The sequence below is a fragment of the Eptatretus burgeri genome, chromosome 8 (assembly GCF_056783735.1).
Source record: "Eptatretus burgeri isolate ZD-2024b chromosome 8, Ebu_testis_v1, whole genome shotgun sequence".
NCBI lineage: Eukaryota > Metazoa > Chordata > Myxini > Myxiniformes > Myxinidae > Eptatretus > Eptatretus burgeri.
The window spans coordinates 43,293,086-43,315,473 of record NC_140968.1 but is presented as its reverse complement, the minus strand read 5'-3'; the positions used below and the strand labels follow the sequence as shown (position 1 = coordinate 43,315,473).

The 22,388-nt window shown below is 39.8% G+C and overlaps 1 protein-coding gene across 5 annotated transcripts in view; it reads right to left on the bottom strand.

The window, feature by feature from the left end:
• Positions 1–22,388, bottom strand: part of LOC147021617 (hyccin-like) — a 59,558-nt gene that overhangs the window by 23,216 nt on the left and 13,954 nt on the right. For all 5 annotated transcript variants that reach the window (XM_085891755.1, XM_085891752.1, XM_085891751.1 and 2 more), the window contains 3 exons: positions 11,764–11,949; positions 6,149–6,229; positions 107–219 (listed from right to left, as the gene is read on the bottom strand). In XM_085891755.1, coding sequence (XP_085747881.1) covers positions 107–219; positions 6,149–6,229; positions 11,764–11,949 — 380 coding nt within the window. The remainder of the gene's footprint in view (positions 1–106; positions 220–6,148; positions 6,230–11,763; positions 11,950–22,388) is intronic.

Sequence of the window (22,388 nt, the reverse complement as noted above, 5' to 3'; positions counted from 1 at the left end):
AGATCTCCGTTTTAACACAGAAAACTTATCAAGTGCAAGCAAACTTTAGAATAGAGAAAAAAAATCCAAACATTTGGCAACACTGCAAAATCAACAGAAAAGTCACCTGTTTTGGGCAGTGAAAACTTCACATTGAGAAAGTGGTCCAGCATAGGCCACCCGCACATCACGTCCCAATATAGTGGACTCGACAATGGCCAATGAACCCATGGTCCCAGGCTGCATGTGATACAACATGATCTTTAAATATAAGATTATCTGAGTACTGATGTCTTCCAATGACCTTGTAAATTATGAAACAGTACATTGATATCTCTTAATGCATTTGGAAGAGCATGTGATGCATGTGAAGGCCCTTCCATGAGCATTGTAGAATTAAAGGGAAGCATCAATACCAATAAATAAACTGAGAATTTAAGAAGCGTTCTATAACTTTTTGTTGTAGTAGCACAAGAAAACAAATTTTTAAATGCCCACAAACATGTCATAATCAGAAACGATAACTAACAATGGGATCATAATGATGAACAAAAAAAAAAAATCACAATGTACATAATGCTGTCTCGTTTTTAAAGCCTCTTTAAAAAATTGCATCCCAGGTTGCAGTGGGACAAACAAAACAAAACCGAACCACTGTTGACAGACAATTCAGCATTTTAAGATGATTTTAATTCTGGCTGAATGATACAAAATATAACTTCCTGAAGTACGTTATCCTTTTGTATGTGCCACCGGACATTCCCCCTTGTGAAATTGGATCAAAAAATAAATAAATAAATAAATAAATAAAGAACACATATGCAAGGAGGGGAGGGAGGGCTCTCCTTTGATTTAACATTTGGACTGAAGTGATTAATACAAATTCAAGCACAGATTTCACATAACAGATGGTCAAGTTTGATTAGTTTATCATTTTATGTTTCCATAATTTACATTTACTAGCAAAGAAATCGGCCCAGCTATAAACTCTTCCGGTCAGGTGCCCAGCATGTTGCTCTTTTCAGTTTTCACGATATCTTGATCCTCCATACGCAATGTGTCACCAATTCATCTCCACTTCCTAGTTTTGATCTCTTCAATGATGTTTTCCCTCCCTGTTAGCCTTTCAACCTCTTTCTTACTTGCCATGTCAGGCCACAAGATTCTCAAGATTTTCTTGTGGTTGCCGTAGATGAAAAAGACTCTGGTTTGCTATTTCTTTGGTGATTTTCCAAGATTCACATCCAAATGGAAGGACTGACTTCACAATGCTGTCAAAAATACTCAGCTTAATTTTGGTGTTATACTTTTTGAATAAATTTATTTGAGTTTCATGAACGCACCCCTTACCTTTGGTATCTATTGTAGTACACCTGCATTTCCCCCTTCTGTTAAGGTAACTATTGACCTCAGATATGTAAACTTGTCAACCTCTCTAATTGGTGAATGGTGTCCATGATGTTGTTGTTGATGTGTATGGCATGTATGTTTTTGTTTTTGCTATGGTCATTTCAGCTCCACTTTCACCACATTCTCCTGTATGCTATGTAAGGACTGACATCATGCAGATGTCATCTGTAAAGCAGAGTTCCTCCAGGCTGTTCAAATTGTTCACCACAATTTCAGATATAATTTAATATCTGATAATGAATGCCTGATCTGATAATGAATGAACATAATTGAATGCCTGATAATCATACCTATGAATAGCATGATACATTGTAATGCTTATAAATGCCCGGAGGCACCAGCATTTATGGCTTTATTTCATTTCCGCACATGCCATAACCTCCAGAAACTCTTAGACCAAGCCAAATTACAAAATTTAAGCTCCAGAATTGAACTTGGCAACAGTTCCAACTGCTAAAAAATATAATAAAAAACTATTCATTTGTCTAATTCGGACATAGTTTGATATTTCATGCGTCTTCGGGAAGTGTTTAATAATCATGATGGACCAGTGATTGCCAATCGCTTGCCAAGCCAGCCAGTAAATATAATTTGAGTTTGGAGTATCGAATCACATGGATTAAATAACTCGAAATCTGCAGTGAAATTTGAAAATGTAAAGAAATCGGCGGTTTAGTTTTTTGCGGGTATGTACCATCACCAATCACTTTGCAGTAGTTTATGAAGAATCTATATATTAAGGTCGATTTGAAAGAATTATGAAATAAGTTCAGGTGGCATCCAATTTTAAAATCTTCAGAGTGGGGGTGGGGGGTGAATACTTTTGCAGGCCTATATGTTGATACTTCTATATTTATACAGCTCTGCATTTATGTTATCCGCCCCAAGTACCTTCCAATTCTTCAGCCTTTGAAAGCATCTCATACTACAGACTGTTTGATTAGTTGCGTGTCAACTAGTAGATCCCTTCCTGTCCGTTCTTCTATCCCATCTTGTCTGGCATTGTTCACTCTATTCAAAACCTTTTTGAAGTGTTCTGCCCATGTTTCCTTCTACTCCCTCTCTGAAGTGATACATTTCCTTGTTAGTCTTTTACTGGCTTGGCCAATTTAAGAATTATTTCATTAATTGCTGCCATTCCATGAACAACAGAGTCCTTTTTTGAGTGTCAATGCCACTTTACACCTCTGTGGATATCATCTTTCAATATGAATAAGACTTTCTCCATCTAACACTCCCATCTAACTTCATTTACTCCATTATATCAAAATCCTAATTTCACATTTATTTACAGCTAAAGCAATTCTCCCCACTTCTCTTAGGGTTTTTACATTGCATGTTCTAATCTTTAACCTTTTTTTTTTGTTGGTTGAAGTAGAGCCTCTATCCTGCCATTGCTTTCTTTTAGATTTTGAATAGTGTCATTCATTTGAAGTAGTAAGTGCCTGCTGAGACATTCCTACCAACAATGGTGTGACTCGAGTTCTCAAAGATCCCATGATAAAGTTGTTTTTTTTGTTAACAGGAATGTGTTATCAGCCCAGTCTAATACTACTCCTTTCTTATCTGGGGCTTAGGACAGGGCAACAGTGGAGTCTCTTTAACCTGCATAGCCATGTCATGGTGTTTTCAACCCCCTCCTAAGGGGGGAAGATGACTGGAGGATATACAGCAGGGTCTAGCGGAAAATCGATATACAGGTATAATTTTTCATATCGATATACTGGTATACTGGGAAAAGAGAGAATTTTTTTTAATGTTAAAAATGTATAGCACCAACAAATTGAAGAAAGATTTGTACAATCTTTAAATGCCATGCATGATTTAAAAAGCTTTGATGTATTCGGCGTCTCGGCTACCCCTGGAACAGTGAAACGTGTGACGCCAAGACGTACCAGGAAGCAAGAACAAAAAGTCGTTTTGACTTTTGACCATCAACACACAAGCAACCATGTTTTTCTTTTCCCTCGTGGCTGTTTTTAAAGCAATTGCCAATTGGTTATTTATATGAATTGGGTGTGCTTTAGAAACCATGTGCTGATTACTGACATGGCGATCTATGATAGTTATACCACTGTTGCGGGTCCAACGTCATGGGGGAACCATGAGGGAGGGGCTGTTTCACGTTCTTCTCTGTCCTCATTGGGAATTGCAAGCCAACGCACACGAATAACTTGGTGTCGCCAATCAAACGCGAACACCAATAACTTGACCAGGTGACTTAGGGTCCTCCCTCTAACAACCGTTTACCTAAGGACACGTGACCTCTTTATCAGGGAATCATGCCCTCGGTACGTACTTACGGAATTTTGGTTACCTGCCAGATCAGGTGCAGCTGAGCAGAGCTGCCAAGTACATACTGGCTATTTAACAGATTATTGGGGAATAACGTCCCGGCTAAGCTAGGGTGCAGGCCATGCTAGACCAATGGACGAAAAGACAAACAAGCTGGGAGCATTTCTAACAAACACATTTATTTCAACCAGGAGCGAGGAAAGTTATGTGGCACAGCAATGGGGTTTATTGCAATTGTCAGCAGGGAAAGGAAGGAATTTGTGGGGTGCGGCAAAAGGCAAACAATATTTGCAAAAGAAGACAATGCAGTTATCCTGAAGATTCTTAAACAGTCTTAACTTATGCTACGACAGGCGCCATCTCACACACACATACACACACACACACACACACACACACACACACACACACACACACACACACACACATACACACACACACACACACACACACACACACACACACACACACAACAAAATATTTCGATAATATATATTAATTATTCCATGAGAGAGAAATGGCAAGAGTAGTTATGGGAACTATTGTAAAGGCCAACTTGGGATGCACTGAAACATTTTGAAGTCAAGGTAGGATTACACTAGGGTTCAGTTTCAAGTCCTCTACTGTTTGAAATAGTGATGCAAGAATTGACGAAGAATGAAAGGTTGTGATTCCCTAAAACTAATGACTTTGTATTGAATGCTGATAGAGGGGAAAAAGAAAAAAGAAAAAAAAAAGATAAAGAGAAGTTTCAAAAATGGAAAAGTGCAATGGAGAAGAAAACTTAATGCATCAGCATTAATAAAACAAAGGTTATGGTGAGTGGTGAAGGAAAAGGAAACAAAGTGGACAATGGTCTTGTTCAATATGCAGAGAAATTGGATGGAATTAAATTCAATGCAGGCGGTCTAATAGATGTCACAAAAGATGATGTGGTATCACAGGAAATTTGTTAACAAAAGCTGGGATTTTTTACGTGTAAAAAGATTTGAGGATCAATCATTTCAAGGAAAAGACTATGAAAAAAATCATGATAATAATAATAATAATAATGCTCTCGAGCTCAGAATTCAATTTAGAAAAGGTGAAAAAGGAGAGAGAGAGAGAGAGAGAGAGAGAGAGAGAGAGAGAGAGAGAGAGAGAGAGAGAGAGAGAGAGAGAGAGAGAGAGAGAGAGAGAGAGAGAGAGAGAGAGAGAGAGAGAGAGAGAGAGAGAGAGAGAGAGAGAGAGAGAGAGAGAGAGAGAGAGAGAGAGAGAGAGAGAGAGAGAGAGAGAGAGAGAGAGAGAGAGAGAGAGAGAGAGAGAGAGAGAGAGAGAGAGAGAGAGAGAGAGAGAGAGAGAGAGAGAGAGAGAGAGAGAGAGAGAGAGAGAGAGAGAGAGAGAGAGAGAGAGAGAGAGAGAGAGAGAGAGAGAGAGAGAGAGAGAGAGAGAGAGAGAGAGAGAGATATTATATATATATATATATATATATATATATATATATATCACAAGGAGCAGAATTAGTCATTAGATCAAGAATGAAGTCAGCCTGCAATAAGTGGAGACAACTAGGTGGTATCATAAAGCACAAAAACACTCCATTTTGAAGTTTATAAGGCCTGTATCAGACCAGTGTTGATGTACAGAATCAAAACATGGGCACTGTGGATATAAGATATACAAATAATGGAAGGAACAGAGATGAGAATTATGTGATGGATGAATGGATTGTCTTTGAAAGAAAGAATTCCAAACTTGGAAATTAAAACTAGTGAAGAACAACTGTGGAAGAGAAGACTTGATTGATATTGTCATGTGCAACAAAGGTCAGAAGATGAAGCTGCAGAAAAAAGTAATAAAGCTCATGGTGGAAGGAAGAAAGATGAGATGATGTCCTAAAAAGACATTGAAAATGGCAAGAAACCTATTTAATGTTCCACATGGATTGGCATGAAACCAACACAATGGATAGATTTGTATGGAGAAATGCCATCATTCGATGAACCCCTTGAACAAGGGGAAAATGGTCATAAAACGACTGTCATAAAAACGACCGTCTAAAAATGAGCATAAAAGAGGTGGCAACTGGCTATTTTAAGATCCAACAAGTGAGCAGAATATACACCCGAACAAGAAGGTATACACAGAATTGTGCTACAACATGGAAAACAGCATCCTGGTTGCCATGGCAACCACTTCAGATGACGAACGTATGTCGCGACACACCGTCTCCACAGTCTGTACCTATGTACCAAATATGAAACGTGAAAATTGAAAACTTTGGGAGTTAGAGTGCGGACAGGAACGGACGGACGACCAGTATCACATAATACGCCCCGATATATATATATATATATATATATATATATATATATATATATATATATATATATATATATATATATATATATATATATATATATATATATATCGGGCGTATAATAAAAATTGTTTCACACATTTGAGGAGACAATTCTAACCTTACCTCGTGGAATATTGAGGGTTTGGAAAGAGAAGGAATGATAAAGGACAGAATCTTGCTGCAACCATCCTTTTCGACAATTTGCTGAAAAAAATACAAAATAAACAAACAAAAGCCAAACAAATTTAAGTCATTAACAAGAGTAATTCACGACAGCGAAAATCTATTTCATAGTTAACACATGGCCAATTTGCAAGTTACATGTAAAACACACACACACACACACACACACACACACACACACACACACACACACACACACACACACACACACACACACACACACACACACACACACACACACACACACACACACAGCACCAAAACAACCAGGTGCTTGCTCCCCATAGGTTTGTTCATGGTAGTTTTAAGGAAAGCAAAAATTTGTCCCCATCACAGCAACTCTGGTACTTTGGGATTTGTAATATGGCATATGTTGAAAAAAAAATGTGCAGAGCATGAAAGAATCCACTCCAAGCTTGCTTTCCAAATGTTTTCATTTAATCCAATAGGGCTGTCATACCATGTGCCCAATGATGTCAGAGTTCGCCTAAATATTCTCCATGGGGAGTCCCTCCTATGTTTAAAGTTTCGCATTGTTCGGACAAGCAGTTGCAGAGAAAAACATTTTTATAGTGAAAATATATAGACACGGACACACCTTCAGCACGAGATTAAAAAAAAATAATTGCACCAGTGTCAGAAGGAAGCCGTTCAGTTTGGCATTTTTAATATGAAACAGGCAAAGTGTAGAAATAAACGAAACCCTTTGGAATTAAACACAGTGGGTTTGAAAGGTTCTTCTTCATTTTTGATTGATGGATGGATGGGCATAGCCAAATATTGAAGCAGCTTCAGAGCTTTAAAAAAAGTTTTGAAGAGTGCAGAAAAACAAAAAAACAAACACAAAATAATCTGTTGAATTGGAAGTTTATCGCCGTTGATGCACCATTTGTTTTTCTACCAGCTTATCGAACAAGTTAAGTTAGTTCTTTGTGCCTGTTTTTTAATGTCCTTTATTATGTCCTTAAAAACAATGTTTCCTCTTCGAAATGATCTTCAATTTTGTTTGATTGACAGACTGAAGCAACTGCTAACACTGCGAGTGCGCATGCCCATTCAAAGTGATACGCTGTGCAGTTTGCCAAATTCAGAGCCAAAGTACTGATAATATGCAGTCAGGTCAGGTCAGGTATGGGAGCATGCGCCGGAGCAGCGCATGGCTGCATCAACTTTCTGCCGGTACTCCAGGAGCCTTCATCTGGCCATTCCCCAGGCAGATGCCTGGCCCATCCCGATCTCTTTGAGATGTCGATCAACCTGCTGCAAGCACGAGGTCAGCCCATTGCCCTCCTCCACTCACGAGGCTCCCTCACTGAGAGAATCTGGTGAGCAGGATCAACATCAAGAATACGAGTAACAAATCTCATTTGAGTCTCTCTCAGCAACCACTCATTGGACACAAAGTACAACCAGCGATAGCCAAGGATTCTCCAAAGAGATCTGGTGCCAAAGGAATCAACTCTCCATCTCAGATCCCTTGTCAGAGTCCAAGTCTCACATCCGTAGAGCAATACTGGAAGCACCAAGGACCTGAAGACTCGGACTTTCATCCTCCGGCACAGGTACCGACAGCGCCACACCCCATGATCCAGTGAATCCATGACTCACCAGGCCTGACACAGACGTTTATTGACCTCTGGGTCACAGCCAGCAGAGACATGAATATCACTGCCCAGGTTCGTGAATCTCTCCGTGACCTCAGCATCCTCACCACAAACAGGTATAGACAAGATATCAGCATCCAAGATGTCATTGAAAGCCTGGATCTTAGTTTTTACCCAGGAAACCCGTAATCCCAGTGGCTCCGATTCCTCATTCAGCACCTCAAGGGCCCCCAAAAGGATATCCAGAGTCTCTGCAAAGATGACTGCATCATCTGCAAAATCAAGGTCAGAGATCTTGACATTCCTAAACGATGCACCACAGCTTGATCTCTCCGATATCTGCCCCAGAATCCAGTCCATACAAGCACTGAAAAGTGTGGGGGCCAGTACACACCCCAGACAAACTCCAGGAACAACTTGAAATAAGTCAGAGATGCTATCACTACATCTCACAGCACTCTCAGTACCAGAGTATAGGTCAGACATCAGATTGATCAGTTTTGGTGGCACCCCACGAAGACAAGAATCCTCCAGAGGACATCCCGATTCACTGAATCAAATGCTTTGTAGAGATCAACATAGGCTGCAAGCAGCCCCTGCCGAAGCTCTTCTCTGCGTTCGGTGAAGACCCGAAGGGAAAGGTGCAGAATCATCTTCTGATTAGTGTTCTACATTGTTTAAAATATAAAAATTCAATTGAAACAAGTAATTCCTCGATCATAGAATGCTGTCTGACAGACAGACAGAGTGATCCAATTGCTTAACTCCACCTTTTGCACTACGCACATGAGGTAACAAGCTCTGCAACTCCCACTCAAAATCAAAAGGAAGAAATTTAATGAAAATTCCAGTTATCCTTGGTATAATTCATGGACTGGTGTTTGTTTGTTTGTTTGTGGGTTTGTCACGTGACTCCTACAGTTCTGGGACAATTACATCCAGACTTGCTCCAGAGAATCAGCACGACCCCAATTAATGTATGGGGTGTTTTTATCTTTGCCGGTGGTCTTGGGGAGGTGAGGGGGGAAACACAAAATCTCTTTGCAAATGTGCATTGTGTCGCGCCGCCGCCAGGTGGGAGAGAGTTTTACAAGCCTCTACCATTTTCACTGCAGTCTTCCTGTCCCCATGTTTTCCTGTATAGTGAGGTGTTTTGAATTATAAGCAGTCGGTATGTTTTTGCTTCATGCAGGTAACCTGGGTTTTGGTGTTTTTTTGCCTATACACTGCCCAAATAAAAGGTATGCGTCGGAATGCGTTGCATGCTTGGACCAAGATCACCTGTAGGGCAGGTACTCTGCCAGTATTAATAAAACAACTTATTCTAGCTCTTATAATGACTGATTTTTCTTCATATTACAAAGCATACTTTTGAAATTATCATTATAGTCATCAATGTACCATACTCTTAACAGGACATGAGTATGGCCAAAGCAGTCTCTTGGCAAGGGTTATGCTGTGAGGTTTGCACTTGCCTTCCCAGCGGTAGGGTGAGGCAGGAATTTGTAATTTGTTCAGGGGGCCAGTGATCATTCGCCTAATCTTCGCGAAAGACATGATGGGATCTTTAACGTCCACCAAACGTGTCCTCCTACTTGATGTTCTTCTAATGGACAGCACATACATTGTTGATGCATCACTCTGTGTGCAAAACGTCAAGGTGACATTTGAGAGCTGGGTCGAGATTCAAACCCATGCGAGTCGGCGTTACCTCAAGGCTACACTACCTGCCCTTGAAGATTCTGCAACTGGCCCAGATGGCATAATGTGTCCGAAACACCTGCTCTGTTCGCCCTATACTTTGCCCTTGGTCATCTTCCATCTGCTCGGAAGTCAGCAAAGATCATTGCATTCATAAACACGGTACCAAAAACAAACAAAAAAAAAAACATTCCTTTACTACAGACCTATCAGCTTACTTCCAATAATCAGCAAGGTCATGGAATTCATTATTGGAGTCATCAAACCTTTCCTTTTCTTCAATGGCCTGATATCAGATCATCAGATCAGACTCAGATGCAGTAAGTCACTCTACCCTGGACATGCTGCTTCTGCTCTCGCAACAATGGATGGAGGCACAGTGTCAGGCACGAGATCAGGGATGCCCCTATCGAGCATTTGATACAGTCTGGTACCCAGCCTTGCTCTCCAAATTCTGTCTATGCCATCCAAGGCCACCGTCACACATGACTTACTTATTTCCTCTACTCTTGGAGCCAACACATTGCTCTCAAGAATATCCTATCATCTCCTCTTCTTGTCAAGGCTGGAGTACAATCCCATCCCACCCCTCCACCTCTCCAAGTTTCTGCAGGGCACATGCGGTCTGCCAGTGAGCCCCTGCTGGTAAACTACCAAAATACAGAATTACTACTCACCTCCACTCATCCCTTCTTTTCCCTGCCTGTGGCACAAACATCTTCAGTCTCTTCAATCTAATTTTACCTCCAATGCTTCCAGGCATTCCAGGTTCACCACCATTAACCCTGCCCAACTTTCCAAGTTTCTAGTTTTTCTTTCCACTTCTAGGACTTAGAGTTTGTGGCTGTATCCATCTTGTTCACCCGTGTCCTCTCCAAGGCCTCATTCGTCCCACATCCCGTATTTCTCCAAGTCTCCCTCCATTGTGTCCCACAACCCTGCTGTAGGTGTGTCCCTCTCTTTAACTCCACACTCTTTCTACTTTGAAATCCTGATCCTTTCTGTGTTCTAGTTACTTCACAAGCCTTTACAGTCTACACTGTGCACAATAAACCAATTTATCGTTTCCTTTTTCCAGGTGAGATGCTATGAAAATGCTGGTCAGCAGAGGGAATCCAAAACCAATTAGAAAGGAAGCAACAAGACAAAACTGACTGACCCCAGCAATTTATAAATCATTCACGCAAATGGAAGTGTGTTTGCATGGGCAAATCGGGCAAGTTATAATTTCAAAAATTAGCCAGCTCCTGCAATCTGATAGTTAACCATGAAGTGATACACCCTCACCATACATACGAGAAAGAATCAACAAATCAACTTGCCTGTTCACTTCCTTGAAGGAAGTTCAATTTCTCAAGCTTCTAGGTCTCACCATCTGCCAGGATCTTTCTTGATGAGATCACCAAGCTGGCTTCTCGAGCTTGTTGCAGAATGAGCATCTCCCACAAGGGTAACTTCTTACTTAATCCAGCCAAACGGCTTTCTGCCTACAAATCATTTGTTCAGTGATACCACTTGTTGTTTCCCATTCGTGATGAGTACTCCAGGACACCAGCTCTCATTTCTGACATCTAAAGTTTAGGAATAATCAACATCTGCCAATAATACAAGGCTCAAGGTCTCAAACTTCTATAATCTCATTGCTAGTTTTTATACCCTCTGCTCTTTCTGTTACTCATCCCCTCAAAATTTAACCGATCTTCACATGTTCATCCAACAACCCCTTTCTGCTAATCCTCCCTCACCCCCCCCCAAAAAGACTGCTCATCTCCACTCATTTGTATATCCATTTCATCCTGTGTGTAACCCACCTCCCTGCCTCCCTGTTCAATCCCACTACCCCTACATTGCTTAAAAGCAGCAGCCCGTAAACGTCAATGACTCCTACTAACCCAGCTCACAATCTCCTCCACCAATCTATAGCAATCATTCATACCTGCCTGTGTCGCTTCTACTCTGTATATAACTACCTTCACCCGAGTATCTTCCTGCTGTTCCACAAGCCTCAATTATGTGAATAATGAAGTTATGAAGCAAATAATAATTTGTACTGGTTTTCATAAACAAAGACAAAAACTGTGCAGCCAGTTATTTAACTAAAATATATTCCAAAGATTCTCACCAGTTAAATCATGTAGTCCTATTTCTCATTTGCCATCTAAACTAAAGCTGAGCAATTGCAATTATACAACAAAATAAAAATGTGCAAGATAACTATATATAAATGTCTTGAAGATACCAGAGCATTACCAGGTTGTAGAGAGCCAACAGAAGAGCTTCAAGACAGCCACTACTCTGCAGACTGTGGTCCTGGCACAACCCAATAGTCAGGTAGCGAACAATCAGTGCAGGAAGAAATTGCAGAGTAAATCGACTGAGAAAGACATCCCCACTTCTTGCAAACTCGCAAAGCTGGTGGCACACAGGCTCAAGGAGCTGCGACAGAGATAAATCGTGAATAAATACCAACACAACACTGGACACTAGCACAGGATAAGCAACAGTACATCTTTACTATAAAAAGTGAATTTGTATATATGTTTGTTACCTACACCACTGAAGGTGGGCAGAGATTATGTTTTTACCCCTGTTTGTCTGTTGGCTTGCCTGTGAGCAGAATATCTCAAAAATGTATTGACGGATCCAGATGAAAAACTTGGTGGACAGGTTTAGTGTGTGACAAGGACAAACCGATTCGATTTTGGTGAAGACCCGGACCTGGATCCGGATATGGCAATTTTTTTTTTTTTAATTTCCATGTTAAGTGACTCCCAATTCTCTCCATGTTTAGAGATTCTTCACCATTGAGAGATAGGGCTAAAAATGATATACAGCATGATAATTCAAAGAGCTGTGGACGAATGACAATACCTTGTGGATGAGTGGGTAGGTGACAAGAACAAGTTGATTAAATATTGGTTCAGGTGTGGATGCAGATCCGGCCTATCAATGGGCTACAAAACGCAAACTGTTCAGCCTGGCAGAGGTAGGCACTCCACATAGTGCCATTCTCATTATCCCATGCAAGCAAAGTGAGAAGCAGAGTTAGGCACCTGGTTCACTTTTGTCTGTCTGTCTGTCTATCTGTCCACAAACATCAGTTTATTATCGAGGAACAACTTAATGTGAATTGAATGATATATTTACTTCCGCTACCAAAGATGAAGGAGGTTATGTTTTCACCCATTTCTGTCTGTGTACAGGTTATCTCAAAAAGGTGTGGACGGATTCGGATGAAAATTTGTGGACAGGTTGGGTGCGTGACAAGGAAGAATTTATTGGATTTTGGTGAAGATCCGAATCCGGATCCGACTACTAAAATTTTTTAAGTGATTCTTCACCATTGAGAGATCGGGATAAAAATGATATATAGCACGATATCTCAAAACGTTGTGGACAGATTCAGACAAAACTTGGTGGACAAGTTGGGTGTGTCACAAGGACGAATTGATTCGATTTTGGTGAAGATCCGTATTTGGATACGAGAATTATTTAATTTCCAAAGTGATTCTTCACCATTGAGAGATGTGGCCAAAAACGATATGGTATTGTATAGCATTATATTAAAAAAATAAGAGCAGTGTCCTAAAGGTTTTGTCGGCTAACAAAACAAAACAAAACAAAAAAAACAACAACAACAACTTCCGATATTTCGGCACGTGCCTTGATTAGGCCAATAGCGAGACCCGTCATAGTGTATTTACGTATTTACGAAATATAGTGTATTTACGAAATAAATAATGTATTTACGAATTTACAATACGTTAAATGGAATAATCTTTAAATAGTAACGTGAACTTTTCGAAACTTTAGAGCAAATGTCCGAATATATTTAAAAGTTCATGATAGACACTCTTAAAAGGCACCCTCAATGCGACGATGTGTACAGGTGCTTAGTATTTAAGGAGATCCGGATCGTGTTGTTAAAGAGCCGAGTCCTAATATAAAGGTTTTGGAAGACGAAGAAGAAGACGAAGAAGACGAAGAAGAAGACGAAGAAGACGAAGAAGACGACGAAGAACGCCGAGCGTTCTTAGGGCAGCGTTCGCTACGCAAGACGCTGCTAAAAATATAGGGCCCGATATGTTCAAGTGGCGGAGGTATGCGCTCTATCAAGTGCCCTTCTCGTCTGAATATGAATTGGAAAACAAACCTGTAGTTCAACAGTAATTTGGCTCTGAATTTGTCCCGATCGCACATGTGCAGAGAGGAGTGAGACAATGTTTTTAACTCTGTCTGCCTGGCAGTTTAACAAAATTGAAAATCATTCAAAACAGGAAACTTTGGGCCGAATTTACGAAAGGCTTTTAAGAGTTAAACGCCTAGAATCACTAATCATGTGATGATCACCTGTTCAATGCATGATCAAAACCTAATGAGAATCATTTAAATAACAAAGGAAATTTTATACATCAGCAAGGGCATGTTTAAAGGTCCCATGACACTCAAAACTTTCTGGTTATTTATATATTACCTTGACCTTATGAGCAAATAAATCACCAATGTTTCTTTTTTAAAATAAAAAAATGGGATAATTAGACCAATATTTCGAACATTTCTGGTGCTTTTCACAACTTGCTCTGCCCCACCCCTTAAAAAGTTGACTTCAACGAACCGCAGCGTTGACGTCATCTGCAGAAACTGCACAGAGTGGATTGACTCGAGATGTCGCGCGCCGTATAAAGTACGTACAAATGCATTGTGTACATGTGTTTGCTATCTCACTGATCGTCTTAATTCCTGATTGTTTCGCGGAAAAGAAATTCTGCTTCTGAGCCGTGTATGCACAACAATCACGAGGCAATTATTTATCCCTTTACTACCTTGTCAGTCGTGTACAAATCCAATACATGCATGCACAATAAAGGGCTATACCATGTCCACAAAATATTAAATGTGACTGTTGAATGTTTCCATTAAAAAAATAAACTTACAGGGACATACAAGTAAAATAATAAAGATTAATATTGCATCATTTCAAGGTGCAAGGAGATAATTTTAAAATCAAACAATGTGAAAAACCTGCACCCACATTTTGCAGTTTATTGAATTGTTCGTTGAAACCAGCCTGCTGGGATAGGTACGATTCCACATACATGCAAGCCAGGTATGGCTGCACTCGACATACATGGGTTTATTCTAAAGTGAAGGTCCTGCTTCCATTGGCTTACTATTCATTAACAATTAGCCAAAATGCTGTAATAAATGAACAGGGAAAAATATGTTGGCACAACTCTGAAAGACAAATTTGTCTTTCCTATTACACGGCCTCATAGCCTCGGGACTCTTACGCATTGACTTATACATTGTGGGCATGCTAATACAAGTTTCCTGTCAACTCTAGAGTCTAGACTCGTCCGATAAATCCGTCGTCCGTCCAACTAGTCCGATAAATCTGACGTGCTGTAGCTTTCTTTTATTATTCTCTTTTCTTCATTGTTTCCTACTGGCGCAACATGATGACAGTAGGAATAAAATAAATAAAAATGCAACAGAACGTCAGATTTATCGGACTACTCGAGACAATTGTGTCGCAAGGTGTGTTCTGCACACAAGTTTTAATCGTATCCGGACAGCGAGATTGCTTCGTTTTATTTTTATGCGCGGAGAGACACGGCCGATGACATGGGCTGGCCTTGCTTGTGATTCATTCGCCGCGGTGCAACATGTCCGCTGCGCTGTGCTGGTCATGTCACGTCACTAAAATATTTCTGATATCGACCAGTATGCAAGTCGAATTTACATTATTGAATTACGAATAGGATTTTGTTTAACCAGTTGTTATTGTAAAGTCTTCCTTTGATGTCCTCCCGATCATCATGAACGCTGGGAATTTCAGCCATTTTCCTCTGCTTGTCCTGCTTCGGGCTCGAACTGATAAGGCCGTATTCCATTTCCAGCTGCCTGAACTTCACCTCCCGCGACTACGTTATCCGACAATTCTCCATCTGATTCAATAGCAACTTACGGCTTATTGCACGGCTTATAATTTGTAGTTTGCATGGGGCGATGAATATGGATGCATTGAGAGTGCTTGAATTCGCTCAAGAGGAGGCAGAAGAGGATTGGGCACAGTTCGTTGAAATGCATCGATTATAATCTTCGAAGATAGATGCAATCCTCTGGAGAAGTACAACGATATCAAATTTGTCTGGTATTCCATACTCTTGAAGGAATAATTTAGTGCAAGATGATCTGGATATACCTACACTGAGGAGCAATTCGCCGAATCCCATCCAAAAAAATATCCGCAGTGCTTCGATTCCATGCAAGTGCATCATTTCAATTGGATGTTGGAGATATGGGCGGTGTTTCACAGGCAAATCGGCTGTTTTTACTCGCACAACTATTACGGATGTTAATGTCCCTTCGTAAGTTGCTATTTAAATGGCTAATTAGCTGTATGTGTACAAATATGTTTTTGTCAGCATTTATGGGTTAGTTAGGCATGTGCTAGCAAAACACTTGCTAAACGTCTTTCGTAAATTCAGCCCTTCCTGTTTTTAAGGACATCATAAAGGACACAAACAGGCATGAATAATGAATGTACCATATCAAATAAAGTGGTGCATAAGACTGCATCAACTGCACTAAACTGAAGGAATATTTTTTCATATAACCTTTGAAGGTCCACAGCATCCAAATTTTTTGATATATATATATATATATATATATATATATATATATATATATATATATATATATATATATATATATATATATATATATATATATATATACACATACACAGGGTGAGTCAAAAGTAGCACCCAATTTCTGTTTTTTCGGCTGTCAGATTCTTTCTGGGAAGTCATGTTGTTAATAGTTGTCTTGCAGATTATTAATTTTCGTAATTTATTTATTTTTGATTTTGTTTTGCAGGTTATTGCTGCGAGTTTGGAAAGTTACTGAATTTGTACCAAATTGAGCTTAATGGCACAATTAACAGACACAATTGTGTCTACTGGGCTGTGAATAACCCGAGTGACAGTTGAGAAGGAGGTAAATTTACCTGGAGTGACAGTTTGGGCAGCCATATCTCCATTCGGGATAATTGGACCCTTTTTCTTTGGGAGATCTGTCACTGCAGAAATTTACCTGGATATGCTGCAAACCTTCTTTTGGCCCAGGGTACAAGATCAGGACTGTTATTTCCAGCATGATGGAGCTCCACCTCATTATCGACGTTATGTTCGTCAGGGGCTTGATGAAAACCTTCCCAGAAAGTGGATCGGCCGCCGCGGTCCGATCGAGTGGCCGGTATGCTCCCCAGACCATACACCTCCAGATTTCTTTCTTTGGGGGCTCATGAAATACCTTGTTTATCGTGAAAAGCCTCGTACCATTCAGGAATTGAAGGCTCAAATCACTGCAAAATTTGAGGAAATTGATATCGAACTCTGCAAACATGTGTGCCGCTCTGTGCCTGCTCGGCTGCAATTGTGCATCGATCACGAGGGCACTTTGAAAATTGCAAGTAAAACAGCTTGGTACAGGTCTGTAATAATTTTTACTTGAATAAAATGTTAGATAAACATGTCATTCATTTATTTCTACCTTCTTGTACACTTTAATACAAATGGCAAACAAACAATCAACTGACAGAAATTGCGCACTACTTCTGACTCACCCTGTATATATATATATATATATATATATATATATATATATATATATATATATATATATATATATATATATATATATATATATATATATATATATATATACTCTACCGGTCAAAAGTTTGAGAACACCCCCATTTTCCAGTTTTTACTGAAATTTAAGCAGTTTAACATTTCAATGTACTCCAAAATTAAAGCATAGAACAAATAAACAATTGTAGATAAAAAAAGAAATCATGGAATCGTTTTGTTGAACAAAATTTGATCAAAATTTTTGACTCATCAAAGTAGCCACCTTTTGCAGACATAACAGCCAAACATACTCGTGGCATTCTTTCTACAATGGAAATCAAATATTGTTCGGAAAGTTCTTCCCAACACTGTTGCAGAAGTTCCCACAAATGTGTTGGACTAGTAGGTTGCTTTGCTTTCACCCTTCTGTCCAGTTCATCCCAAACCAGCTCGATGGGGTTCAAGTCTGGAGACTGCGCTGGCCATTCCATAATTTGAAGCCTACTGTCTTGATCTTTTCTTCTAAGGTCGTTCTGACATAGCCTGGAGGTATGTTTTGGGTCATTATCTTGCTGTAGGACAAACCCCTGACCAACGAGGTGTAGACCAGAGGGTATTGCACGGTGTGGCAAAATGCTGTGGTAGCCCTTTTGGTTCAGAGTGCCAGTCACTCTGTGCAAGTGGCCGATTCTTGATCCAGCAAAAGAGCCCCAGATAATCATGCTTCCTCCTCCATGTTTGACAGTTGGTGTCACACACTGAGGAACTATCCTTTCGCCTTCTCGACGGCGTACAAAAACCCTGCGTGATGAACCGAAGATTTCAAATTTTGATTCATCGGTCCATAAGACCTTCTTCCAGTTTTCAGTAGTCCACTTGCGGTGCTTCATGGCCCAGGCAAGCCTTTTTATCTTATTATGCCATCTTAACAATGGCTTTCTTACTGCCACTTGACCTGTTAAACCCACAGCTCGAAATCTTCTCTTCACAGTTTAAACTGAGACTTCCTTACTTCGACCAGTGTTAAGCTGTGCTTGAAGCTGCTGTCGTGTGAGCTGCCTATTACGCAAGCTGTTGACTCTCAGAAACTAGTCTTATGATTGTGTTGTGGCTCTGGGTCTGCCAGACCTCTTCCTGTCAGAGTTTCCTCCAGTTTCCAAGTGCCTTTTGATGGTGGAGGAAACTATACTTACTGACACCTTGGATCCTTTGCAATTTCTCCAAAGGAAAGACCTACACTTTTAAGGGTTATAATGGTCTGTCTGTCTTCCTTTGTTAATTGTCTTTTTTCACCATTATGATAGCAATATACTACTTTCTGCAGTGCAATATTGTCCAAATTATGCTTCAGAGGGTGTTGCAACACAGTCTGTTCCAACACTGCTTTTATACAGACAAAGAGTTTGTAACTAATCAACAAAAGTTGGGACACCTGTAGGAATTGTTTGCCTCAACTTTCAAGGCTTTATTTACTTTCATTGCTGCAGAACAGCTGCAGTTGCGAACACATTACTTGTTCCCTGAAAAGGGCCTTTTTTAACAACTCTGGAATTTACATTATTTTTCAGTTTTTGGTAATTTAAACTTTGTTTTTTAACCTCTGGCAGTTTACTGCTTAGTTTTGTACTATTTCAGGTTATTCACTGAACTTGAACTGCTTAAATTTCAGTAAAAACTGGAAAAATGAGGGTGTTCTAAAACTTTTGACTGGTAGTGTGTATATATACAGTATATATATATATATAAATATATATATATATATATATATATATATATATATATATATATATATATATATATATATATATATATATATATATATATATATATATATATATATATATATATATATATATATATATATATATATATATATATATATATATATATATATATATATCGCACCCGTGTCCGAAGGAAGCGGTGCAGTTTGGCATTTCCTTCTCATGATGCTAGATAGCGAGAACTCCCCCTTGTTTGATAGATTGACGGACATACGAAATAATGAAGCGAAACCCGAATAAGCAAAGAGCAAAGATAGTCATTAAGAGTAACCTGGATAGGATTTGGGTTTCAACTGCTACTCCTCTACCTTTAAACACATTCAGGCACAGCCAAGTGAACTTCAGAAGAAAAAAAATAAAATAATAATAATAATAATAATAATAATAATAATAATAATAATAATAATTCACTTCTCTGTAGACAGATAGATAAAGAGAGAAATTACTGATAAGAGAATGAGAGATAAAAGAGATGAAAATGAACCAAGACAATTATAAAATAAAATAAAATCCAGAATTAGCACAAATAAAGGGAAATTTGAAAAAGTAGAAAGAAGTGTGAAGGACTTCTTTCTCCCAAATACTGCATTTGACTGAAAAACACATTTATGGGCTTAAATGTACAAGGGGGGAATGCACATCAGTTCAAAAGAGAAAAGCCGAAAATGATGGTGCCACCACCTAAGCTCACTAGCACATCCCCCGTGCAGGGGGACAGGGTTTTGCAATCCTGTGTGATAACTTTGTTTTAACCATTTGAATTGTTGTCATGAAATTTACAAAGGTGTATTATGAGAATATGGAGAAGACAAGTGAATAATTTGGTAAAAAGGTCAACGTCACATAAGTCATTTTTCATCGAATTGACCTGAAATTTTAAGAATTTGCATATTGAGTCACTGATTTGGTTCACCAATAAAGCTAGAGGCTGACTTTTTTTTTCTTTTTTAGATCAAGGTCACAAAATCGTCAATTTCCATCTAATCGACTTAAAATTTGAACAGGGTTTGCATAATGGGTCACTGAAATCTATTGCCTTTGATGTCAAATGGTCAAGGTCACCTAAAATCTTCAATTTGTTTAAGCTGTTTACATCATGTTTAGCATATACAAGAAGAACAAGTCTGAATACAAGGCAGATGCGGACAGGCTTTGTATTTTCAGATGCTTTCTAGGTTATAATTTGGGCTACTCGCTCTATCGAGTGCAGCCTGTGGCTGCTGGTTGCACCATTGGTTGGGACGCGGCTATGCCGCTGATGCAATATCCCCCTTACCAGCACACTGGTGCTCATTTTTGCCGACCTCGGAAGGATGACAGGCTGAGTGAACCTCCTGGTGTATTTTAATTCAGCAGCCAAAGGGGCTTGAACTCAGGACCCGAGGATCCCAAGCCACCACCCTAACCACCAAGCCAAAACCAGGCTTATTTGGGCTACTACAAGATGAATTTAATTTAATGATGAAACAACAGAATTTAATTTTGGTCGTGACATTTTCTTTCATTTGGCTTTTGACAATTTTAGTCTCTTTCAGATTTCAATCACTTGCACGGGGATATATATATATATATATATATATATATATATATATATATATATATATATATATATATATATATATATAGACACATATGTATATGTATATATATATATATATAGACACGCATGTATATGTATATATAAATACAGACATATACAATATACATATATACTGTTATGTTTGTGGGGGTAGATGGAAGAATCTAATAGGGAATATAGCCTTGTGTGGAGTTGCTTGGTCCGTATACGAGTAGAAGGCATCTCGATGTGAGTCGGGAGAAAATCTGTGAGCTTGTGTTGCGTGTCACCACACGAGGGGTGGTGCGGTTTTAATTAGCCTTGGAAGTAAGAATAAGTTCCCCCAGTATGTGATTTTTGCCTATGTTTTGATATTTCAAGCCAGGCAATAAAGGTGGGGAACACGTCCCTGAAACCACAAAAAACAGGCATAAAGCCCCGCCTCCCGGGGGTTGGTGCGAGCAGGCAACGCCCCAGAAGCGGAGGATATAGAGGCAGACAGGAGAGAGAGAGAGAGAAAAAGAGAGAGAGAGAGAGAGAGAGAGAGAGAGAGAGAGAGAGAGAGAGAGAGAGAGAGAGAGAGAGAGAGAGAGAGAGAGAGAGAGAGAGAGAGAGAGAGAGAGAGAGAGAGAGAGAGAGAGAGAGAGAAGACAGGAGTGAAAGAGGGAGCACACAGGAGAGAGAGGGAGAGAGAGAGAGATCGCACAAGGGAGGTGGCGCATTTTTTAAGAGGAAGGAGTTGGCTTGGCATTTTGGGAGAGCTGTGATCAGTAGAGGCATGAGTTGTATTGTTTGGAGAGGCGAGAGCGGAGATTGAGCACACACTGAAGAGGACGACACGGCCTTTGAATTTGTGTTGAGGTGGTTTGGCTCGCGTGGTGAAGTAAGACACCGGCCTTTTGCTTCTGCTCAGGTCAGTAAGGATGACCGGAGCACCCGAAGCCATTACACTGGGGCTTTGAGCCTTTATGTGGAGTGCCGCTCACAAATTGCCTGGCGTGCGGTCATCCTGCTACGAGTTGTCCTCAATTCCAGTTCCACAAGGATCAGCTGTGGGCCAAGCGAAGTGAAACAAGTTTGGAGGGAAGGTTTTTCTTTTCATTTTGTGTCACCTTTATCAGTATTTGAGTCTGTGCGCGTAGGCGCCTCGACTGTAGGATTATAATTGTATTATTATCATTATCTTCTGAAATATTGTCCGTTGTAAATATCAATATATTTTAAGTAAATGTATTCCTTTGAAGACACTGTAGCATTGTGCCGTCCTGGTGCAGCGCCCATGCTGTGCTCCTCCCCGTGCTCCTCCTGGGTGGATCATCTCTCCGCCATTTTGCCCCATTAGTGCGCGCACATAAATCTCCAGGTCTCGGTTGTAGCCTTCAAGGGAGAAGCTTTGCCACCCATCCAGGTAGGGTTTTAACCACCTGGACATGACAATACATCCATCCATACATACATACATACATACATACATATACAGAACCAGTCAAAAGTTTGGACACACCTACAAATTCAAGGGTTTTTCTTTATTTTTACTATTTTCTACATTGTAGAATAATAATGAAGACATCAAAACTATGAGATAACACAAATGGAATTATGTAGTAATCAAAAAAGTGTTCAAAAAATCAAAATATATATTATATTTTAGATTCTTCAAAGTAGCCACCTTTTACCTTGATGACAGCTTTGCACACTCTTGGCATTCTCTCAACCAGCTTCATGAGGTAGTCACCAGGAATGCTTTTCCAACAGTCTTGAAGGAGGTCCTAGATATGCTGAGCACTTGTTGGCTGCCTTTCCTTCACTCTGCTGTCCAACTCATCCCAAACTATCTCAATTGGGTTTAGGTCGGGTGATTGTGGAGGCCGTCATCTGATGCAGCACTTCATAACT